The sequence below is a fragment of the Ixodes scapularis genome, unplaced genomic scaffold (assembly GCF_016920785.2).
Source record: "Ixodes scapularis isolate PalLabHiFi unplaced genomic scaffold, ASM1692078v2 PGA_scaffold1__304_contigs__length_218370807, whole genome shotgun sequence".
NCBI lineage: Eukaryota > Metazoa > Arthropoda > Arachnida > Ixodida > Ixodidae > Ixodes > Ixodes scapularis.
The window spans coordinates 143,655,085-143,677,409 of NW_024609846.1; the positions used below are offsets into that span (position 1 = coordinate 143,655,085).

The 22,325-nt window shown below is 46.8% G+C and overlaps 1 protein-coding gene across 1 annotated transcript in view; it reads right to left on the reverse strand.

Moving 5' to 3' along the window:
- Positions 1 to 475: 475 nt before the first annotated feature.
- The window catches only part of LOC8040937 (echinoderm microtubule-associated protein-like CG42247), a 76,398-nt gene continuing 54,548 nt past the window's right edge, over positions 476 to 22,325 (reverse strand). The window contains exons 12-18 of the mRNA XM_042290357.1: positions 16,515 to 16,640; positions 13,217 to 13,373; positions 7,655 to 7,752; positions 7,468 to 7,561; positions 6,903 to 6,992; positions 3,521 to 3,654; positions 476 to 881 (exon numbers count right to left, since the gene is read on the reverse strand). Coding sequence (XP_042146291.1) covers positions 720 to 881; positions 3,521 to 3,654; positions 6,903 to 6,992; positions 7,468 to 7,561; positions 7,655 to 7,752; positions 13,217 to 13,373; positions 16,515 to 16,640 — 861 coding nt within the window. The 3' untranslated portion in view covers positions 476 to 719. The remainder of the gene's footprint in view (positions 882 to 3,520; positions 3,655 to 6,902; positions 6,993 to 7,467; positions 7,562 to 7,654; positions 7,753 to 13,216; positions 13,374 to 16,514; positions 16,641 to 22,325) is intronic.

Here is a 22,325-nt window from a genome sequence, read left to right on the forward strand (position 1 = left end):
AATATGCTCTTGGCAGTCTAGCCCGCCACTTTGCAGACCGTACACGCGCAGACAGAAGTGCTGTCGACAGAGGGCGTACGTCGCGTCGAGGGTGGGCCGGCCAATTACGGTTCCTTTTGGGAGATCGTCTGCTATCACCCCGAATCGGTCAGCGCTCCCTCGACTTGGCGTTCGCCATCTGTCGACAGCACTTATCTCTACGCGTGCATCGCCTGCGAAGTGGCGGCGTCGATTGCCCAAAACAGGCTTTTGTGGAAGTTTCTTTTTTACAGAGATACGCTCATTTTTAATTTTTTTATTTCTGCACTGTAAAATTGCTTTACCCGTTTGCGCATTTGTGGTAAATTGCAGCACGATACGCTGAGAATGCAATTTTTGCTTGTCGCCTAAAGTGCATTAATAGCGTTAGTTTACCCAATGTTGGAGCAGCAACATTCTTTGATGATTTTCATTTCACAACAATGCAATAGTTTTAAACAATCCCGCCAGTAAGTCGATTTTACACAAAGTAGATATTTCACTTGTAGAACGTGCCGCCAATATTCATCAACGAGTGTATCACAAAGAGCACTACCGAAAATGATCCCGTCGCAGGCTCTTTTTGTCGTTGTAATGGCGGCCGTTGAATATTTCACTGTACACAAAGGAAAGTTAGCAAAATATTTGACTGTACACAAAATTAAAAGTGCAGATCGACACAGGAATGCAAGTTATCAAAGTCACGCCACTTTGCCCGTGCCACCTCTTGGTTTGTTCGATATCATCTTCCATACAACGAAGTAGCCTGAGTGACCCAGCAAAGTAACCAGGTACTTGTCGCCGTAAAGAAATCGCACGCAGGTTACGGGAGCTGAGCTGATCTTTTGTTCCGTGAATCCAGCCTGTAAGAGATAATGACATTGTTTTATGCATTTGACTCAAAGAACACCTTCATCAGAAAAGGTCTGCGGCAATAATGTTCTGCCACAGTAAACCCTGGATCAAAGTAAAAAAAGGGGCTTGGATTTGGGTGTTTGATTGTCTGTCATTTCTTCTCCTTGCTCCAGGGTTGCTATGCCAGTCTTAAACCAGCGCGCCTGCACTCTCTCCTTAATTTTTAATGTTCTCTGAAATTGTTTTAGTTTTTTCGTCAAGCATTTTGAAAACTGCCAAAGCAAGGCCTAGAAATATAGATGCCGACATTCCTCGCGTTAGGTCGGAATTATACGACTTAAGAAGTTAATCTGAATATACTACCGTCAGCAACCTTCAATGCGCTTCTGGTCACAAAACGTCTTCGAAACGCTATGCGGGTTACATTCATGACTGCGCCAGTGCGCTGGTGTCGACAAGGGGACATAGAGTCGCCAGTTCAGTCACCACCACTGGAAGTCTGGCAACCGGGAGGTGTTACTGGAATTCTGTAGCACCTCAAAATTAGCAGCACCTAGACCGCCGTGACGCGTCATTGCATTGACCGTGTTTCTCGTTATTGGAAACACCTTTGGCCCTGTAGACTCATAACAGCTCAAATTTTGTTATCTGCAACGATCCCCTAGAATGATATCAACATTTCTTTTTTTTTTTGCGTATTAAAATTACTCTTCAATGTTGCGGCCACCGCCAAACTTCCACACCGCGCGAGGAGGGACTTTGGGGAGTCACTCAAAACACGTGCGCTCAGTCGCCTGGCGCTTTTGTGCAAGAAATAGCGTAGTTTTGATTGAAAAAAACGTGTTTGAAAGTTACGGTTACTTAATACAAATAAAGGATGATCGGTGCTCGCATACAGCGATTAATTACAGGCGTAACTAAATTACTGTGTACGAGAAATTGTTTTGCAAAATATTTTGTTACCTTGAAGTTTGATTGGCTCACCCAGAATGAAGAGGCGAAACAGAGAGTTCCGCCCCCGCTCCCCCCCCCCCCCCCCCCCCCCCCCGCCCCCTTCGACAGTGGCGCGTGCCTGACGGCAGCTTCAATCCTCAAAACTAACTTTGGCGGAAGATTTGTGACGAGAAACACATTGAAAGACTTTGCAACTGATAAGTGGAAATAATAAAGCAAAACACAACCAAGTACAAAAACAGAGAGGTCCACCTTTTTAACTCGAACGAGTAACTAAAAAAACTGATAATACCACAGCAGCCAACGTTGTTCGCATTAAGTAATTTGAACTAACTATTGGGAGACTAATGCACCTAGATCCCTTTCAGCCAAACAAATATCGTATAGGACATCAACCTGTTGTGTTGCCATAGGTTTTATCATATTGGTAATTGGAAAGCCAAAATTAAGAAAACAAGGACAAGCTTGAAATGTCTAAGCTTTAATTGTTGAGACCAGGCTAAAGAGATGGCTAAGAGCGCTGTCCAGTTCCGTTGCATTATAGCTATATTGGAAATTCGGCCTTAGTTTAGTTTCAATAATGGCGGTCCTTGAGCAATGTAGTTAACCCGTTGAAGCATTTGAAGTAAGAACTTATCACTAGCTGATTTACAACAATCGCTACACTATTTCGATCTATCAACCAGACCTGCATATGCAGAATTGCGTTTATTGGGAGACGCACCAGACACTCACGTTCAATCGCGGCAATCTTAGAACCCGCTGCTGAGTCTTTTCAAAGCGGCGCTTCGTCATCCTCTCCTACCTTTTCTTTCTTGCAACTAGAGTCACTGAATGTTTCAAGAGTATTGATTTCGATAGTGTCTGCTGTGACTTCTCTATATTAGGTATGATCGGCCATTCAGGGATGCCAACTCCCGTCTCCTAAGCGAACGCGCCGAGAATTACCACCAAAGTTCAGACGCGCCCAGGTCGGGACGCACTGCCTGAAGTCACCGGTGAGAGATGCTTGTATAAAAACAATATTAATTGTGCCAGAAAACATTGCAAACCAAAATATTATGAAAGCATTACGCCTCTGACATTTTGTACTACTTTTCAATAGAAGTTCATAAAAATATAGTTTTTTTTTCGTTTGTTTTTTAAGCACAAATATGCTTTCTAAACACTCATAATGACCACAACAAGAGAAAAAAAAGATTCAGCCGCCATCTTGGCGCCATCGAGCCTGGGAGTTTTGGTACTCTGGAAACATTCAGTGATTCTGCTTGGAACAGTACCCGCAAGAGAAAATACGAGAAGCGCGGAGGGCAATTCTACCCTCTCTACCTCTACTGCCTTCTGCTTAAGCAAGTCCGTGTTTGTCCACACCACGTGTGGGCAATGTGCGTGCACCACGCCGACCACAGCGCCACCGCTGTGGCGTGACGTCAGGGCACCAAGTTGTGAACTACGCGCCCCCCCCCCCCCCCCCTTCCACTTGCTCTACCCTTCCCACTTCTCGGGGAAGCAATGTCACGCCAGGAACGCACGCGAAATTTGAGTCAACTTCAGTTGGAACACAATTAAAAAAAAAAATATATATATATATATATATATATTCTTCTATATAGAATATATAGAAGGATATATATATATTCTTCTATATATATATATAGAAGAAAATATTAACAGGTACACGATCGGAACCAACCTTTATGTTCGTGCACGGGAACCGGAATATTCTCAGGAATCCCGCGCGATCTCCAGCTGCCACAACGGCCTTGTTGTGTGATCGGTGGCAGGTCAGATTCACCGCGTCCCTCAGGTTCTCGTTGTCCCAAATGCCTGGGGATAAGGGGGCATTTTTAACGTGTATGAATAGGAGATATTTAGTGTGGCCGCGAAATGCGCGAATTCCCCTAGCTAACTAACCGTCTTTCCATTACTCTGTATATTACTTCGTACACACGATAAAGGCTAAGAAATTGGGCGCCTGTACTTTCTCGCAAAGCACTCGGGAGTGCTCAGCACCACAAGCGACAAACTGAGCTCGGCGTATGACAAGACTGAAAATGCATAGAGCTTAAAAAAAACAGTTTTTGCTGTGACACTGCGCATGGTAATATGTCGTTCTTTGACGGAGTGCAGACTATTTTTTGAAGTCTAAACATAGGATCAGTCTCATCATTCGTCGAGCTCCCATAATAGACAGCGCGGTTAGCTGTCCCGAGAGCTTTGCAGAAAAGCGGAAGCTCCAGATATCGTTAAATTGCAAGTAAAGCCTCTTTAGGTAAACTATCTTTTTTTTAAGTTACACTTAAAGGCATTACACTCTCGTCAAACAAGGGTCAATCACAACCAACGCGGAAAATTTTCGAACAAAACAAAAACTTTGTGAACCTCTTTTGGTCTCCTCAATAATCGCCCAAGATATGATACAACTTGATAAAACAAACACTGTAGGCTTCTCATTCATACAGCGAAAGATACGCTTCAGTTTCCTTTCGTTGTCACGCATATTGCTTCTATAGTTTGGAAGTGCGCTTTACCTCAACGTGCCACGAGGTAACACAGACTACACAGTCTCGATCAGACTCGTATTTTTCTTTACATGTCAAATACTTATGCTTGCTTGTTTTACGAACGGCGAGACGTGTCTGTTGTTATATTTTTTCATGATTTGTTTTTGTGTTTTTTATAGTCGCAGGCAGCTTATGAAACCGAGACTCTACGAAATTCCTGCGCGTCTACTTACCCGCAAAACACTCAAAGGGCGAATCTCTATGATCTAAGGAATCAGCTCGGCGAATGAAGAGGCGGAACATCCGTTTAGACCTAAAAATGAAGTCTGCGCTGTGGCATTACGCAATGCAAAGCGTCATGCTTTTATTGCGTAATGCCACAGCGAAGACTTAATTTTGAGGTCTAAACAGATGTTCCGCCTCATCATTCGCTGAGCTGATTTCGTAGATAGCAGAGATTGGCTCTTCCAGTGTTTTGCGGGTAAGTAGACACGCATGCATTTCTTAGAGTGTAGGGCGTGTATTTTTATGTGGAAGCTTCCTGCTTCGCTATTCGTTCTTCGGTGCTCTTATCAACGAATGCCTCAATCTGATTGCTTGGGGGAGCAATAATAAGATAGCGGGGTCACGTCACACACAGCGTTCCTAAGCTCTTGGTGACTCTACTTATCTGAGCCCTCCCGCTAGTGGCCCTCAAAAGAGCACTGACCGTATTTTCAAATAAATAAATGAATGAATGATCGTTAAGATTAATCGATCAATAAACTGGATAAAAAATATATAAAAAAAGTTACTGAGCACTGCTTAGAGGGTGTCTAGGCTGGCAGTTATGGGTACTGTGGCGTGGTTGAAGTCTTTCGGCGGTCAATGTCAGTGCACTTGTGAAACCATGACGTTGAGTTTACTGTAAGGGGACGAACCTTTATTTGGGGGCGGAGGGAGGGGTCGTCAGAAATGGACAGTGAACAACGTCAAGGGGTGTTTAGATAATAACACACACCACAGCGCACTACTGCAAAAGCACTCACACCATACACTCACTCCTAACACACGAAAAGAAAAAGAAAAAAAAGGAAAAAGAAAGAAAAAATTCAAACGAACCGCGCTGAATGACAACTTGTTTGACAGCGCGGTTCGTTTGAATTTCTCATTTCTTTTCGTGTGTAAAGGCCGGTTTAGACACTTGCGTTTGAGTGCGTTTGACTGCGTTGTGTCGAGAACCGAAAGCGAGTCACCGACACATCCGTGCTTCGTATGAAGCGTGGAATCCAATTCAAGGAATCATCTTGGCACGCGATATAAGCAGCAGGGATGTCCTGGTTTCTCGTAGCCGCAACGCAGTCAAACGCAGTCAAACGCAACCGTCTGAACCAGGCTTAAGGAGCGAGTGTACGGTGTGAGTGTACTTTTGCATTAGTGGGGTATCGGTGGCCGAGTGGGCTAGCCTACACCAGCTCGGAGCACGTGGAGCGAAAGCTCGTGCTGCAGAACCCAGCAATCGCGAGTTCAATCCCCATCCCTGCCCGTTTCGATCTGGATGAGCATCGTAATAGCGTGCGGTCGTGTATCACCACAGCGTGGTGCACGTTAAAGGCCCCAGGCTGGCGGTTGTACTGCACTGGCTAAATTGCTCATCTGCAGCGAATGACTCGCCGCAACTTTGAAATGGCTGACCAACTACACGCTGTATAAATATCCCCACAACCCCATTCAATATTGCAGTAGTGCGCTGTAGTGTGTGTTATCATGAGCAACAAATGCTCCCAAGCTGCTACGTGTTTTGATAGCTACGGAAACCAGCGGGGAGCTACCGGCTTCCAGTTCCCAGATATAGTCTCCAACAATACTAAACACCCATTTGACGAGGTATTTGCAGGCATTTGTGGGGGAGTCAGTTACGCCAGCCCCGCATTGCTCGTGGTGACAAAGTTAACCGACGTTTTATTATCCCTCGAAAAATAAACTGCCTCTGACAGTTATTTGCTTAGCACCGCCGCGTAAACTGCCTCCGTGAATGTCTTTCATATTGTGGAAGATGCCAACATGGCTTGCAAGGCCTAGGCAGATAGTCAGTGTTTACATACGCCTCGCAGACGGTACAGCTAACCTACACACTACTCCGAATGAAAAATAGCGTGAATTAGGTTAAATGTGTAGGCTCTAAAGTTCAGTTATGGTAATGCGATGCCCGCGCTTGCTTCTGTTGTCCAGAGTGATGCGACCTACGATGAATTTCAATCAAGAACTCAGCATGATGCCCATAACAGCCAGCGACAAGTTCCCTTGGATTGAACACCGTGAAGTTTCTTGAAGTTTTATTTGCCGAAATATTTCATACTTTCTACGTCAGACTTTAGTCTCAGGCGGTGAACCTACAGCCTATAAAACTCACGATGTGACGGTAATCAACCATTTGGTCACGGTTTCTATCACTTCCTTGGTACCAGCTACCGTGACCTAAGGGCAATTCCCTTTATTGGTGTATATTTAGTGCATATTTACAATGTCTAAGGTTGATAATATATCATGTGAGCTTCAAAATTATTAGTTGAAAATGATACAAAGACTTACCAACGACGTCTGGATTTAATGTGCACGTGAGATCTTGCCAGTCCACCTTGGTCAGCGTAGGAGACTTGGCCTTGAGACTGTTTACATCCCCTGGAATACCACAGATAATCTTATGGTTTCCTCCGAATAAGAATGGCTTTGTGAAAATCCGGTTTGGGGAATTTTAAGTGTTAAGTATACCTAACCCTCCGAATACTGATGATGACTAAATAAAATATTTAATTAAATGAAATACTTAATTTAAAAAAATGCTAAACCAAATAAAATACTTAAATATTTTTCCGATGATTAACCCTAAAGTTATCCAATAACCCGGTTAATTCAAATAAAGTTGGAAATTGGGTATCAAGAGTTCAGTTTTGAATCTGATTCGCCCTCCCAGAACGCTTCCTCACTAAACCATTTCTCGATTTTCGTTTATCACCATAACCTAAATGACAACAAGCAATCTTGCCCTGCAAACACCCTCGTTGCAATAATTATCATGGCTACACTGGAAGCTGCCAAGTATTAACTTGTCAAACCTAATCATCGCGTGACCAAAAGTGAATAAAGTAAAACGTACAGCAAAGAAGTTCCTGATATTGACCGTCGCTTGTCACCACCTGCAGGAGACGGTTGTCGCTGGACCAATCGACGTTAACAATGGAATCCCGGCCCTGTAAGTGTAGACCCATTTAAGCATGTTGAATTCTGAGTATCATGAAATCTAAAATTAATAAAAAAATCCCATCGAAACATGATTCACTCACCCTGATAACTTCACCCTTCTGGTTTGTTTGACCTTGATCCTGAACAAGAATGATGTAGATAAATCCGTCATTTGCTCCAACCGCCAACATCATTCCATCTGAAAGAACCACAACGCGTATTTAGGTGCAAAAATTAATATTTCGTTTCATCAAAAGGGTAATAAAGCTAGCGTTCTCTCCTTTGTGACTGTCCCCTCCTGCAACACAGAAGCGGTTCCGTGATGTCATGAACAGAAAACTATTGTCAGTGTTGATTGGATTTCTATTGTTTACGTTAAACCCCTTTTAATATTATTAAAATGTACGCTATTTGTTAGACTGTTGCACACTTATGAACTAGTTTGAATTACCGAAATGCACGACTCTCAATTTTTTCATAGCAGCGATATACGGAGCGGTCTGCCAAGAGGTACTCAGGGATTATCAGAGTGCCTAGATGAATTTTCGAAATAAATAGCGCGACGGTCAAGTACAAACTGACAGTACAAGCGCTAACTCACAACTGTCGTTTTAATAATCACACAGAAGACGAGAAAGAGCTAGCGTTTCTCTCTCGTCTTTCTTTTCGGTATGAAAAATACCCAAAATGAAATTGCCTAGATGGGAAGAGAGACGAGAGAGAAACGCTAGCTCTTTCTCGTCTTCTGTGTGATTATTAAAACGACAGTTGTGAGTTAGCGCTTGTACCGTCAGTTTGTTCTTGACCTTCGCGCTATTTAATTCGAAATATGCGTATCCAACTAGCCCACCTTAATAGTTTAGTGCCTAGACGGAGACACTGACACCTCACCTTTTTTTTTCGTTACAAGAGGCGATTGTCTGAACGCATGGCATGTTTGCCATCTTTCATCAGGGAGCCCATGATGAACCAAACTAAATAGCCATATAAGTCTTGTCAGCGTTCAGCTAAAAATTTAGTTTGTCGTAATATGATTCAAAAATAAGCAAAGCGATTAATTCAACGAATTATGGAGGTGGTGTTTTGTGCCCCAGCGTGCAGAGAAAGAAATGAGGCGTTTACACCTCTCCCGTAATGCCGAATTAGAGCGCAGCTCTTGAGCAGGAGGTGGGGAGGAGGAAAGGGTACGGAGGAAGAGGAGGGGCAAACCCTCCTCTTCGTACACTCCCCTCTTCCTTCCTCTCCCCCTCGTCCATACTCGTCCCTGCTCCTCCTCTCATTCTCCTCCTCTCATTCTCCTCCCCTCTTCCCCTCCCTCCCTCCCCCTCCTGACGTCACTCGTGACCCCAGTGACACTCGTGGCGTCACTCGTGCGTGCCTCCTGAGGTTGTGACGTCACTCGCGACCCTAGTGATCCTCCTGACGTCACTCGTGACCCTCGTGACGTCACTCGTGACCCTCGTGACGTCACACGTGACGTCACGTGTGACGTCATTATTGTAAACGTCCCATAATGCAACTCTCGGTTACGAGTGACGTCTCTCGTGGCCCTAGTGACCCTGCTGACGTCACTCGTGACGCTCGTGACGTCACATGTGACGTCACGTCTGACGTCATTAAGGGGGACGTCCCATAATGCAACGCGCGGTTAAGCCGACGGCGACGCCGCTCAAGCCGGAAACGGGCGCCTAAGAGCTGCGCCCTAGAAAAACGCAATCGAGTCTCCTGCAACTATAGCCACTGACATCTTAAGAAGCGAATAGTGCGGCACACTATATTCATATTGCGTGCTTTGTGATTTGTCATTGGACGTTTTTGTCACATAATGGTTCTAAGAACTCGCCTTGCCCTCTGTTACTAAAGCAGTGACTACTTTCAGCTGACTTTAGGTCAATCAAACTTAGGCTGATTCAGTAGGGCTTATTACAAAAATTAAAAGCAACAATAAATTAAAATAAAATACGTTTACAGTGTGGCTAGAAGAACACAGGTGTCTGGAGACGAATTTATTCCGCTGCTTTGGATGTCTGAGTCTTTTGAAAAGCTTTGGACGTGTGAAAACTTTCTAAATCAGTTAAATGTTGTTTTTTTTTCAGGGTATTTGTAGCGGTTACAAATTTCATCCACGCAGTGAGCCTTTTTTTTTTTCTCATTTGTTCAGTTACCTGGATTAAGAAACCTACGAGTTTATATCGTAAGAAAGCGCAGAAACACAACCCCTCATGCCGACCGCATACAAATATTTTCTCGTTGTTTCAAAATTATAGAAGGGCCGATAAATCGCCAAAGTGTCGTACTCCGGGAAAGTAAAAGTGCAAAGGTTGGTTTCTACAAAATAAACGTTGAGAGTTTGTACACGAGTTTCAGAACAACAAGCACCGGAACTTTAATGACGTATGCTCATTTAATCTCCGTTCGCCGGTGCTCACATTTTCGCCGCCGTGCCGCGAAAACTTTTAGCTTTAGAAAGGCGTGAGCTTTTCATTTCTCGAAGTCAGGCATTTGCCGCTGGCATCGCCTCTTCTGGAGTTCTGGCTGCGAGAAGAACGGTTTAACCCGGCGCAATTGTGACTCAAACCCTCGCCGAAATCCACGCAGTAGTCTGTTCTATTCTGAGGCCGAACTCAACCGATGGTTGAGGTCGAACTGCATCCTTACGGTGTCCGTTGTCTTTGCTGGTTTTCTATTTCTGGCAAGACCAGTTATGAACACAAAAAAGGCGCGGGATTACGACCCATGCATTGTGCGGGATTGGTTGAGTAGGTGACGTCATACCCAGAAAGGTGATGAGCGCAGTGACCATATATTTTCGGGGTCTGCCTTATTGGCTCCATCAGATTGTAGCGTTTGCTGTGGTTGGACTAAAGAAAAATTGAGTATAACAGCCTTATGTGTTACTATGCGTGCACGAATATTATCTTGCTGCTCGAGTTCTCTTTCACTGGGATTGGTAGCACCTGCTGCAGTAGTCGGCGACATGTTAAAACATCAACCGGTATATATATTTGTTTTAAGTTCTTGGGTTTATTTCGATATAGGAGAAGCCGGCACTCTAGACGTAGACTCATTGGCGGCCAAAATGAGCCTATCGGTGTATGTTGTGTAAACTGCAACAATAAAAGAAAAAGCTCTATTGGGTTAATATCTTGGTATCCAAACAGACCGTTTTCGAAAGACTGCCCTCTGTTGGCGGCTGTGAAATCCCTGCACAATGGCGGACTACAAACGCAACGTCTCTGAACACTTCATGCGTTTGTATGCATTAGAGGGCGAAAACACACCCAGATAACATGGTGATGAGAACAGTGACGTTTGCACTTTCGACGCTGTTTGATTGGTTTGTCAGCTTCGAGAGCTGGCCGCGCTTTGAAGTCCCCTATGTTACGAAATGACTTGCACGTTCAACAATGTGCCTTGTTCCGCAATTGTGCTGTGGTCCCGACCTTCCGATAATCGGCACGTGGCTTTCGAAAGGGGTGTACAAGACACGATGGTACTTCCGAAATTCTGTCGTCGGCGGAGCACCCGCCATGTTTTGCGTTTTGCAACGTCAAAAAAACGACAGTAATTAGCAATTGCTCACGTGATATTTACAGCCAAAAATGGATGAAAACATTTATTAACATGGCTAAACAGGGTTTAGCGGAAGCGAAAAGGTGGTCCGTGAAACCGCCCTTTATCAAAACAGAGAAGGAGAGTTGTTTCCTGGGATATTCTCGTCCAGAAAGTATATCCAGATTTAAAATAGTAAAGATATGCAACATTGTCTGTGAGATGCTTTATTTTCAGTTAAATCGAAATACCCTAACTTATCTTTCGATTTATCTTTTTTTTTTTTTTTTTTTTTTTTTAAGCATGTACCATAGTGCAGCATCAGGTTTTGGATTTCCTCCTCATAGAAGTTGACCGCCTGTGCCTCGAACCAACATGTTTGGCAGCCATCGTTAAAATAAAGTGGTACTGAGGTGTTCCGTAAACATTTTGTGAAGCAATAATCTTGATACCTCAGGAACCCGTGTTGCAAGATCAGAAGTAATGAGGTGTCAGTTACCCAGGGCTTCATTCATTTCCTGCATCAAATCGTTAATGACCAAAATAAGCCAACTGTACCGCAATGCATCATAAATTATCTGCCCCAATCTTCAACCATTCAAACCCATCTCCAAACCATTGGTAGCTTTATTCAACCTAGGTAGTCCATAAACTTCGCATATTCGACGATATAATTTTTTTTTGTATGGTCTAACCTTTCACGCATTCCAAAAGTCTTACACCGCAGACAGGAGTTTGGATTGGACGGGCACTTCTGCTAAAGTAAAGAAGATTACTGCAAAGCATAAACCGCTATACCAGGGGTGGCCAAACCGCGGCTCGCGAGCCGCTTGCGGCTCTTTGCTGGTCTAAATGCGGCTCGCGGATCCCTCGTAAGGAGACCCCCCTCCCCCCCCCCCCCCCCCCCTGCCCGCATTTCCCCAGGAAAAAAAGAAGGAATTTTAGGCAGAATGAAGTACGGCTCAAGGTTTGGTAGCCTTGTACCTCCATACGTACTGTCGTACAGCCTTGTGCACTTATACGTACAGTAAACTCTGAACAAAATTTAAACTTGCCCCCCCCCCCCCCCCCCGTGGCTCTTAGAAGTTTCGTAATTCCGTTTGCGGCTCTTAGGCCTGGTAGGCCTGGCCACCCCTGCGCTATACTAATCACATTTTCACGAAACGGCGTCAGGCTGTGACCAATAAACGACGTAACACAACGGCACATACGCTTCTCGGAACTGAATACGGAGCGCAAGTTGGTCTGCTTCTTGCGCAGGGTTTGCGGTGACATCAGAACGATGAGCTCTGATTGCCTTTGATTGAAGGAGATTGGGTGCTAGCTGCCACGAGCCCCTAGCATTCAGGTCTACCTCCGTCTTTACATTGAGAGCCAATCAAAGCTGGGTGTTCAGACGTCACCGCAACCCCTGTGCAAGAAGCAGGCCAACTTGTTCTCCCCATGCTCGCGCGGGACTTAAGGCACAAACGGGGATTACTGTCTGGATCCGCGTACAGTGGTAGTCACACTCGACTATGACGCAGGAGCGTGCGGCTTTGTCCTGCGAGCACTGGGTTGGTAGTATTCGCGGGAACTAAATTCTAGACAGGTGGGCCAACACGAAACGGTTCGCTAACTGACCTTAACATTATTCTACACCTATTTTGTTATGTTATGTACTATCAATGTATGCGATTCAGAGCACCGATTGATGAAACGGGCAGGACACACCTTGAACGAAGCGTTCCGTGTTTCCCCACGTGACTGCATAAGTTGCTGTGAATGACATCAGTTAAGCTCTCGCCCAATACCACATAGAAGGCAAGGCTCTAGCATGATGCCATCGTTAGTGGATCCCAGACCCTCTCCAGGCAGTTAAGACGTGGAAGCTGGACGAGAGACGCCGCCAAGTAGCAGACGCGCCTGCCTTGGGTAGTCTGGGCCTCGCAGAGTGCTAGCGTTCCACTCGTTGTGAGATGCTACAAGTGATGACGTTAGAGGGTAAGGAGGGGAGACGCAAGTTTTGTCTTTTAGGCGGCATTGACTCACTGGAAACTGCCTCGCACGACTCATGCATTATAGCAAATGCGACCACCACTGTACTCCAGGCGAAGAACTTCCGAGCTCACCTGGAGAGTAGGCAAGTGCGTTGAGAGCACTGCTGGCGACCGTCACGGAGGACACCACTGCGCCGGAGTCCGCGGCCAGGAGGAACATGCGGCCGTTGGTGCAGCCCACGGCCAGCGTCCCACCGCGGGGGTGCGTCGATGCGGACAGGCACTCGGACTGCACGCAAATGCAAAAGGAGCGAGCGAATTGTACGTGCGGCATTCCACTCTGGTTTTCGAATCGCAAGAGCAAATCGGATCAACTCGTTCTTTCCTTCCAACGGGTGCGGCGTTCAAACTGAACCTTAAAGCCGCGTTCCCACCGCGAATACATTGCACGAACGGCTGACCGCAGACACTGCCCGAGGCCTTCCTTGCACAGCGGTCCGATAGGCCATACAGAAACAAACTGTCTGCAGACATGTTCATACGTATGCATAAAGCAAGCATGGTTCGAACATACGTGAGGCGTGTCCGCAAAGGATTCTGTCGTCTTGTCTCGCAATCATTTCGCGAACACCGCGTATTTTGTACGCTCTTCAAGCAGCCGGACTCCTTTAACCAACGGCGTTCGCAAGCGCTTGCGAATGCGGTTGAACCGGTATGAGCGAATACAGCGCGAATATTTCAAAACTAGACGGAGTATTTTTAGGCGGTAAGATATTCTGTCGTATGCACCTCTGCGGCGCTAATCTAACGTACGAAAAACGCCGAGTCCATGGGCAGTGCAAGCATCCGCGGTGCCGAGATTCCGCAGGAGAGCGTTACCGCACACGTTCGGAACGCTTTCTACGATCCAATAAAGAAAGGTGGGAGCACCCATAAGGCAATTATTTGAATGGTCCGCAGTCTGCTAAATTAAGCTACCCAAAATAATTGCTCAATGTACGAGGTTAGAAATATGGCCTCAGAAGTATGTTTTCACAATCTGTTGTGACTGATATTTCTTGGTGCAAACCAATTACTTTGTAGAAATTGTTTAAAAATGAAAAAAAAACTCAATTTGTTTCTTCTTAAACATAGTGTTAGTAATATAAGAATTCACCGAAATATCCCACGTAATAGTAAAATCTGTCATGTCACACATTTGTTCTCGAATACTGCAACTAATAATGAAACACATACGGTAGATTTTGTCATTTATTTCATATCTTGCGTCACTGTTTTGCAAAGGACTACTGCCGCGCGCGCAGCTGGCCAAGTAGGCAGCGCGCGCGTGGCTTAACGGTCCCCCTCCGCGCCTGCCTCCCACGCGAAAAGCCAGAGTTCGATTCCTTGGAGCGGCGTGTATTTTATTTATTCTTGCAATTTAGTGTTGTAGCCAAGGTGTCCAGCCGTCGGGTCGTCATGGCATGCTTGAAAGATTTCTTCTCGCACGCTGGCCGGAACAACCAGCAGCCAGGCAGGGTTGCTCGTTCCTAAGTTCTTGAAGAGAACGCCTCGCCGCAGAACGAAGCTTGGCAAGTCTCGGGCCAAGACTCGCGGAACTGAGCTTCCTTGACCTTCGAGGTGATCGATCACGGCGCGAAGTTCGGGGTCGTCTCTTTGAAGTGCTCCCGTGTCGGTATCTGTAATTGCTCCGAGAAAACGGGCTTCGTCATCGTCGTCTGTGCGGTCGGGAGGAGATTCGACTGGGGTCCTAGACAAACAATCGGCGTCATTCTGCTTGCGGTCAGACTTGTGCACAATGGTCACGTCGAATTCTTGCAGTCGAAGGCTCCAGCGAGCGAGGCGTCCTGACGGGTCCTTGAGGTTGGCGAGCCAACAGAGAGCGTGGTGGTCCGTGACAACGCGGAACGGGATCCCGTACAGGTATGGGCGGAACTTGGTTAACTCCCAGACGTCAGCGAGACATTCCTTGTCGGTTGTCGAGTAATTTTTCTCTGCCTTGGACAGTGCCCGGCTTCCGTAAGCGATGACCCTCTCTGCTCCGTCTTGTCTTTGGACGAGCACCGCACCTAGCCCGGCGTTGCTGGCGTCTGTGTGAACTTCCGTTTCCGCTGATGGATCGAAGTGTCCGAGGATAGGGGGTGACTGGAGTCGTTCCTTCAGTTTGTTTAACTTCTTCTTGCTCCTAAATTGCAGGAATGAACAAAATACACGCGGCTCCAAGGAATCGAACCCTGGCTTTTCGCGTGGGAGGCACGCGCGATAACCGTTAGGCCACGCGCGCGCTGCCTACTTGGCCAGCTGCGCGCGCGGCACCATCGTGTAATACTCCTTGTTAAAAATTATTAAGAGCATCGGAGACGTCGGGAAGGCAACAGTAACATTACGCGGTGAAAATGCGCCCAGTTGATGTCTTTTAATTGCCTCCTAATGCGCCAGGAAGGCTCAACAACGCCTACACACATTCTTCGAATTGTCATCTTATGAAGATAGAAGCGCTATTACTCATACTTGTATGTCCCTATGTTTGACGTTCCGTTGCTTGTCCCGTACCTTCAGCTTGTAATTAGGAAATAGTCGTTTGCCATCAACAGACGTACCTGGAGCAGACTGTAGGATATCGCCTGATAATGTTTTGTGGCTTTAAGGGACACTTAACTCCCAGAAAACATTTGTGAACTGCTTCACTGAGAAACATATAACACGATATATTCACCAACCCCCACAAACACAAAACTATTAACTCAATATTTATGCGAAACAGATAATACTTTTCTTTCGTAGTAGACGTAATGCATTGGAAACATATACAGGTTACTGAAAAAAGTAACTAAATTTTGTTAATCTTTACTTGCTACTAGCATCCAAAGAAAGCCGGTTATTTCAGCTAAAAATTCACGCGTTGCTCCCTCGTTACTCTAAATCTGTCGTTTTTTATAAAGCATTAGCCGCCTTCAACCGTTTTACGTCGTTAATTTGTTTAAATCAAAAATAAACTAACGTACTGAATTCTCAGACCATGCGAATCACATAAGAATTAGTGTCACGAGGGTTCTAAGCATCTGTTATACATATATTTAGAAACGGATGTTACAAAAATTAATTATGTACTAACTTTCATGCACTAACGGTTTTCTGACGTAATGAGCCCTGCATGTTAAAATAGAAAGATCCTTAGACTGAACTTTCCCTTGAAGCACGAATGAGGGAAAGTAGACGCACAATATTTGTTCGTGAACAGGGCCTTCCTGTCTCGAGCAAATACGGTATTGCTCTTGTTTAAGTTGGCTTTAATCCTTAACACGCAGGCTTAGCTGGTGTTCATTTCCGTGGACAAGACAATAAGATTTTTAAAGCCGTGGATATTCGCTAGAGCCTTTAGCAGTGTAGCTTAATTTAACTTAGGTAGAAGAAAAAAAAAACTGCTTACGTCTAAGGGCGTCATCCAAACGAGGTTGGTGATGTTCCACTTGCATACGGCCCGGTCCCTGCCGACTGTGTAGAAGACGTTCTCGGTGGGGGAAACCGCCACGAACATGGCATCTCGGCAATGGCTCTGCAAGATAACTTCCCCGTTACTTTGGGGTCACGAATATTCTGTAATCTGCACTAACATCCGAGTGCCCTATGTATAAAACTCGAGAGTGAATTATTTTTGGTGCAACAACGTACCGCAGAACAGCAAAATAGCACAAAACATTTCTACCGAGTCTGCTCGGTTTACGTGTTAGTTCATTACTATGCTGAAAATCAACAATATATTTTTAATGGGTGTCGTGTCCCAGCGAGGGACAACGGCAGGGACGTCGTGACTGAACAACCGTCATCAGGCCAATGATGTTTATTCAGGGCGCAAGGACCCAGCTCGAGAAAGAGAGAAAGACGAAGTGGCATCTAGTGGCCGAGAATTATAGATGTGGCAAAGAAGTGGCAATGAAAGAAGAAGTGAGAATACAACATTTTCCCCCCCGTTAAGAAAAGAAGAGAAAGAGAAAGAGGAAAGAAGAAGACACAAAACAAATGCAACACAAATTACATAGGACTCAATGCAATATACAAAGTACGATAGACAAGAATAAATAAATGTACAATAACCACAATAGGAATCAGCACGGTTTGTACATAATAATATACACGGAGTAATTACAAGCTTTGTACAAAAACTGACACACACAAAAGATACGAAACGTTATAAACATTAGGCATTTGTAAATCATACTATCAAAAATAAATTCCGGGCCCGGTTCTAAGAATCTATTGGATACGCGAGTGACCAATAGCAATACATAATCGCACACAGTGATACAAAACATTAATATGCCTAACATTCACACAGCATCTCCAAACCTCACAGGTTTCCGCCGCTCACGTCTAGAGCGTCTAACAGTCTCGTTTGCTGGCGCTGTTGCGGCGGTGTTAGCTGCAGCCGTTGCACCTATGTTCCCCTGCACAGTCCTGTTACCGGTGGATCTTCGATCGGAAGTGTCCTGATCACCGTTAGGCTGAACCGGTGGATCCCGTGCAACAACGCCTGATGGCGTACACTGGGCAGGAACCTGACTGTCATACGCGACAGGTGGCGATTCAGGAACCCAGTGAACTGTCAGGCCTCCTGATGGCCGATGCTGAAACGTGTTTAAGGGCGTCGACTGTTTCTCGGGTGGAAGGGCAGCGGTCAACTTGGATGCGTTCCAGACTCTTCCGTCCTCTAGGCGGAATGTCCAACGTCCAACTCGTTCCACTATTTTCAACGGCTCGCTGAACTTGGATTTATCGTAGCGCGTTTTCTTTGGAAGCCGGTAGCGAACGAATTGACCAACAACAAATGTCGGTCGTTTGGCTCCTCGTCGCTGGTCAGTGTATTTCTTGCTTGACTGTTGCCGATGGCACACTCGTTCTCGTAGACGTTTCCTCTCCTTTACTGGGTTACGAAGAAATTCCCGAGGTGACAGACCCAGGATATGGAGACGCGTCTTCGGTTTCCTTCCGTGGAGAAGGAGCGCTGGCGACAGGCCTGTTGTGGCATGTGGGGTACACCGGTACACCCCTAGGTAGTCGGTGACTGCTTCTTGTAACCGACGCTTTTCAGCGGTAGCGAGCTGAATGAAGCTCTTCAGTACTCGATTGAACCTTTCGACGAGCCCATTGGCTTGCGGATAGTACACCGACGAGTAGACGTGGTTTATGCCTCGGTCTTTTAGGAAGTCGTTAAACTGTAAGGACGTGAACTGTGGCCCGTTGTCTGACACGAGACAACCTGGATAACCTTCCCGAGCGAAGACTGATGACAGAAATGTCATCACTCGAGAGGTTGTCACGTCGTGGCAAAACTGAACTTCTGGCCATTTAGAAAAATAATCAACAAGAGTGATGGCATACCGGCATGCTGGCTCTGCTCGTTCAAATGGACCGACAATGTCGATGGCGACTTTGGCCCATGGCCGCTCCGGAAGTGGAACTGGCTGCAAGGGTGTTGGTGAAGCTTTGACAGGCTTGTCTGTCGCTTGGCACACCGGGCAGCTTCTGATCACACTTTCGGTTTGACGATCCATGGCAGGCCACCAGTAGAGGTCTCGGAGCCGACTCTTGGTCCTGACGATTCCTGGATGGCCTTCGTGAGCAATCTCAATCAGTGTATTTCTCAGTGTCGTAGGAATTACAACATTTTCTCCTCTCATCAGCATGTCATCTACGACTGAGAGTTCGTCACGAACATGAAAAAAAGGAACAATGTCGTTGGACAAAAACTTCTGCGACGGCCAGGATGAAACTACATAATCCATCACTTGACTTAGGATGACGTCATCTGTCGTGGCTTGCTGCAGCTGTTCTTTTGTCACGCAAGGAGTGACGAACGACACGATCTCCTCTTCAAATGATGTCCCACCTTCCGTGTCAGCTACTGGCAAGCGTGACAGAGCATCCGCCACACGGTTGTCAGATCCTCGCTGATACTCAACCGTGAAGTGGTACATCAGCAGACGTGAGGACCATCGCGTGATGCGCAACGGACGATGTCCTGTACCGCGTGTTGACAGAAGGGCAATCAGTGCCTGGTGGTCGGTACGTAATGTAAAGTGGCGACCCCATAGGTAGTTATGCCATCGCTCACATGCCCAGAGACATGCCAGGGCTTCTTTTTCTCCAACAGAATACTTTCGTTCTGTTGGAGTGAGCGTACGAGAGGCAAAAGCAATAGTATGGACTTGTTTCCCCGCTCGTTGCTGGAGGACAGCCCCAAGCCCATATGCGGACGCATCTGTTGCGACGATTATCGGCAGGGCGGGGTCGAACATCCGAAGCACTTGACTGGACGACAAGAGAAATTTCAACCGTTTAAAACTTTCGTTGGCCTCTGGGTCCCAAATGAATGGAACGTCTTTGCGCAGGAACCGGCGAAGTGGTTCCACTTCGGTCGCAAGTCTGGGAATAAATCTGGAATAGTATTCCACCAGTCCCAGGAATGACCTGAGCTGGCTAATGTCCGTTGGCACTGGTGTCTGGTTGATGGTGTCCACTTTTTGTTTGAGAGGAGCAATTCCCTGGCTGCTAACTTGGTGACCCAAGAAAGAGAGTTCTCTGACATCAAAGACGCACTTGTCATTCAAGCGTAGCCCCGCACTGGAGATGCGCTGAAGAACGGCTCGGAGGTTAGCAAGATGCTCCTCGCTGGATCTGCCAAAGACAATGATGTCGTCTATGTAGAATAGCACACCTTCACAGCCATGTAAAATTCTAGACATCATTTGTTGGAATGTGGCAGGAGCAGAGGCCAGGCCAAAACATACTCTCTTAAATCGGAACAGCCCTTCATGTGTTACAAAGGCTGTCAGGTCTCTGCTATCTGGGTGTAGTTCTACCTGATGGTATGCAGAAGCCAGATCTAGCTTTGAGAAGTGGGTTGCACCAACCAGGGAATTAAGCAGTTCCTCTGTGTGTGGTAGAGGGAAGCTGTCAATAACGACTGCCTTGTTTGGCTCCCTGAGATCTACACACATCCTAATTTTTCCATCCTTCTTCTGGACTACGACGATTGGCGACGCCCATTCAGACGCGTCAATACGTTCAATCACGTCATTTGCTTCAAGGCGCTTAAGCTCGTCTGAAACTTGCTTGCGAACCGTAAACGGAAGACGTCGCAATTTGCATTGTACTGGTGTAACAGAGAGACGGACTTTTACCTTGTGTACATAGCCTTTGGCGTGACCAAGCTCGGAAACAAAAAGATGCTTGTAGTCAGCACTCAGTGATTTCGGAAGGCGTCCCACTGTAGGTGTTTCAGGTGTCGCTATTCCAGCAGCAACTTGTCGATCTCCGATATGAGGAGGACCACTCTTCGGAGACAGCCGTGATGCGGAACTTGGTTCCCCTACAGCAGCACGTAGACGATCCTCCCACGACGACGGCCGTTGCTGGAATTTTTCTGGAGGGCTGTGCGCTACACCAGCACCATCCGGTACTTCGTTGGTCAATGAATCTTGCCCCGATGAGGAATCTAGGCCTTTGACCTGAGTGTGAAGACAGCGCAACGCTGTCCCTAGGATGCGAAGGTCTAGGGCTTGTATAGCATCAAGACCCAAGAGAGACGTGCCAATGTTTGTAACATAAAATAATATAAACGCCGTTTTTTCCTGGTAGGAGACATCTGCGTAAAATGCTCCCAGGACTGTTATTTTCTCATGTGAATAGTTCAGGAGAGCCGTTGGTGGTGAGAAAAGCTCGATGGTCCTTTTCTCTTTGAGGCTCTTGAAAACCGCGTCCGAAACGATGGAAACGGACGATCCGGTGTCCACGAGAAAGTTGACAGCATGATGGAAGACGATGACGTCTATGTAAATGGCCGATCGACGACCACATGGAGTAACGTTCATTACAACTCCATAATCGTCTTCGTCGTCGTCGGAAAATATCTCTTGGATATGAACGGAGTTCTGTCGACGGTTGGAGCTCCTGCAGACTCGCGCGTAATGTCCACGCTTACCGCACCCATAGCCCGTGGCATTTTTCGCAGGGCAGGCCGCGGCGATTAGACATTTGTGCAAACCACAGTTTCGGCATTCTGGCAAGGTCTCCTGGTGCGATCTAGGTGCCCGAGGTCCGGTTGTGAGCCTCTTGTACTGGACCGACTCCCGGTTATTACGTGGTACTGACACTGATAGGTCATGAGTGGACGTCCGGGAGAGACTCCGATTTGAGGCTCGACGAGACAGAGGCCTGTCGTGTTGTGGTGCATGGGAGGTAGTCAGTCGTTCCGACGTAGGCGGACGCCATGACAGCTGGCGTGAGGAAGAACGCTTTTGGTTACCTCGCTGCTGTCGATGGGAGGGTCTACGACGTTCTGCATTGACCTCGCATGCTATTGAAGGTTCGTCGGCATATGGCTGTGATCGCATCGCGCTTGCTTCTTGTGCGGCCTTCTCTAGGTGAAGAGCGACGTCGACGGCGCGCTCGAACGTTAAGGCTTTGTCGTAGAGCAGTCGTTCGCGAAGAGAAGTCGAGGATATTCCCGCTATGAGCTGCTCGCGAAGGTCTTCGTCAACGCGGGTTCCAAAATCGCATGTGGTCGCTAATTGACGTAAAGCCGCGATATACTCTTCGAGCGACTCGTTGGCTTGTTGATAGCGGCGGCGAAACCGATATCGCTCTACAATGGCGCTCGTGGTTGCAGAGAAATGGTTGGCTAAGGCTGCGACCGTTTTTACGTAGCAATCATGAGAGGGACTTTCCACAATGACAGACTGACTTGACGTCGTAGCTTCTCCAGCCGCGTTTACAGCTGGCCCCGTTGCTGGCGGAAGCGTAGCGGTAGTGGGTGGTGGAAGACGACTCACTATTACGGCATCATAGATACGTTGACCTTCATCACCCAAGTTGTGGATGAGGATGGATTGACGGCGAACGGCAGAAAACTCAGCAGCACCAGCTGCATCCATGTAGCGCTGGAACCGCTTGTACCATTCGTCCCAAGGTACCGGAGGTCGTCCAGGCACATCCAGAAATGGCTTTGGTGGCGCGATGTTTGAAAAAGCCATCTTCGGATAAGAGCGGATCAGCTTGCGGCAATCTGGCGTCCTGGTCCGATCTATCAGGAGGCTGCGTCAACGTTCTCGGAGCGAGGCCTATGTCCGAACGCTGCGGTAAGGCCTAACTGCGCTGAGTCCAGAATTGAGCTGCGGCAGGATCGCAGATCGGCGGACCAAGGTAGGCGAGGACGCGCAGTCCCCCGACGAACTTGGAGGCT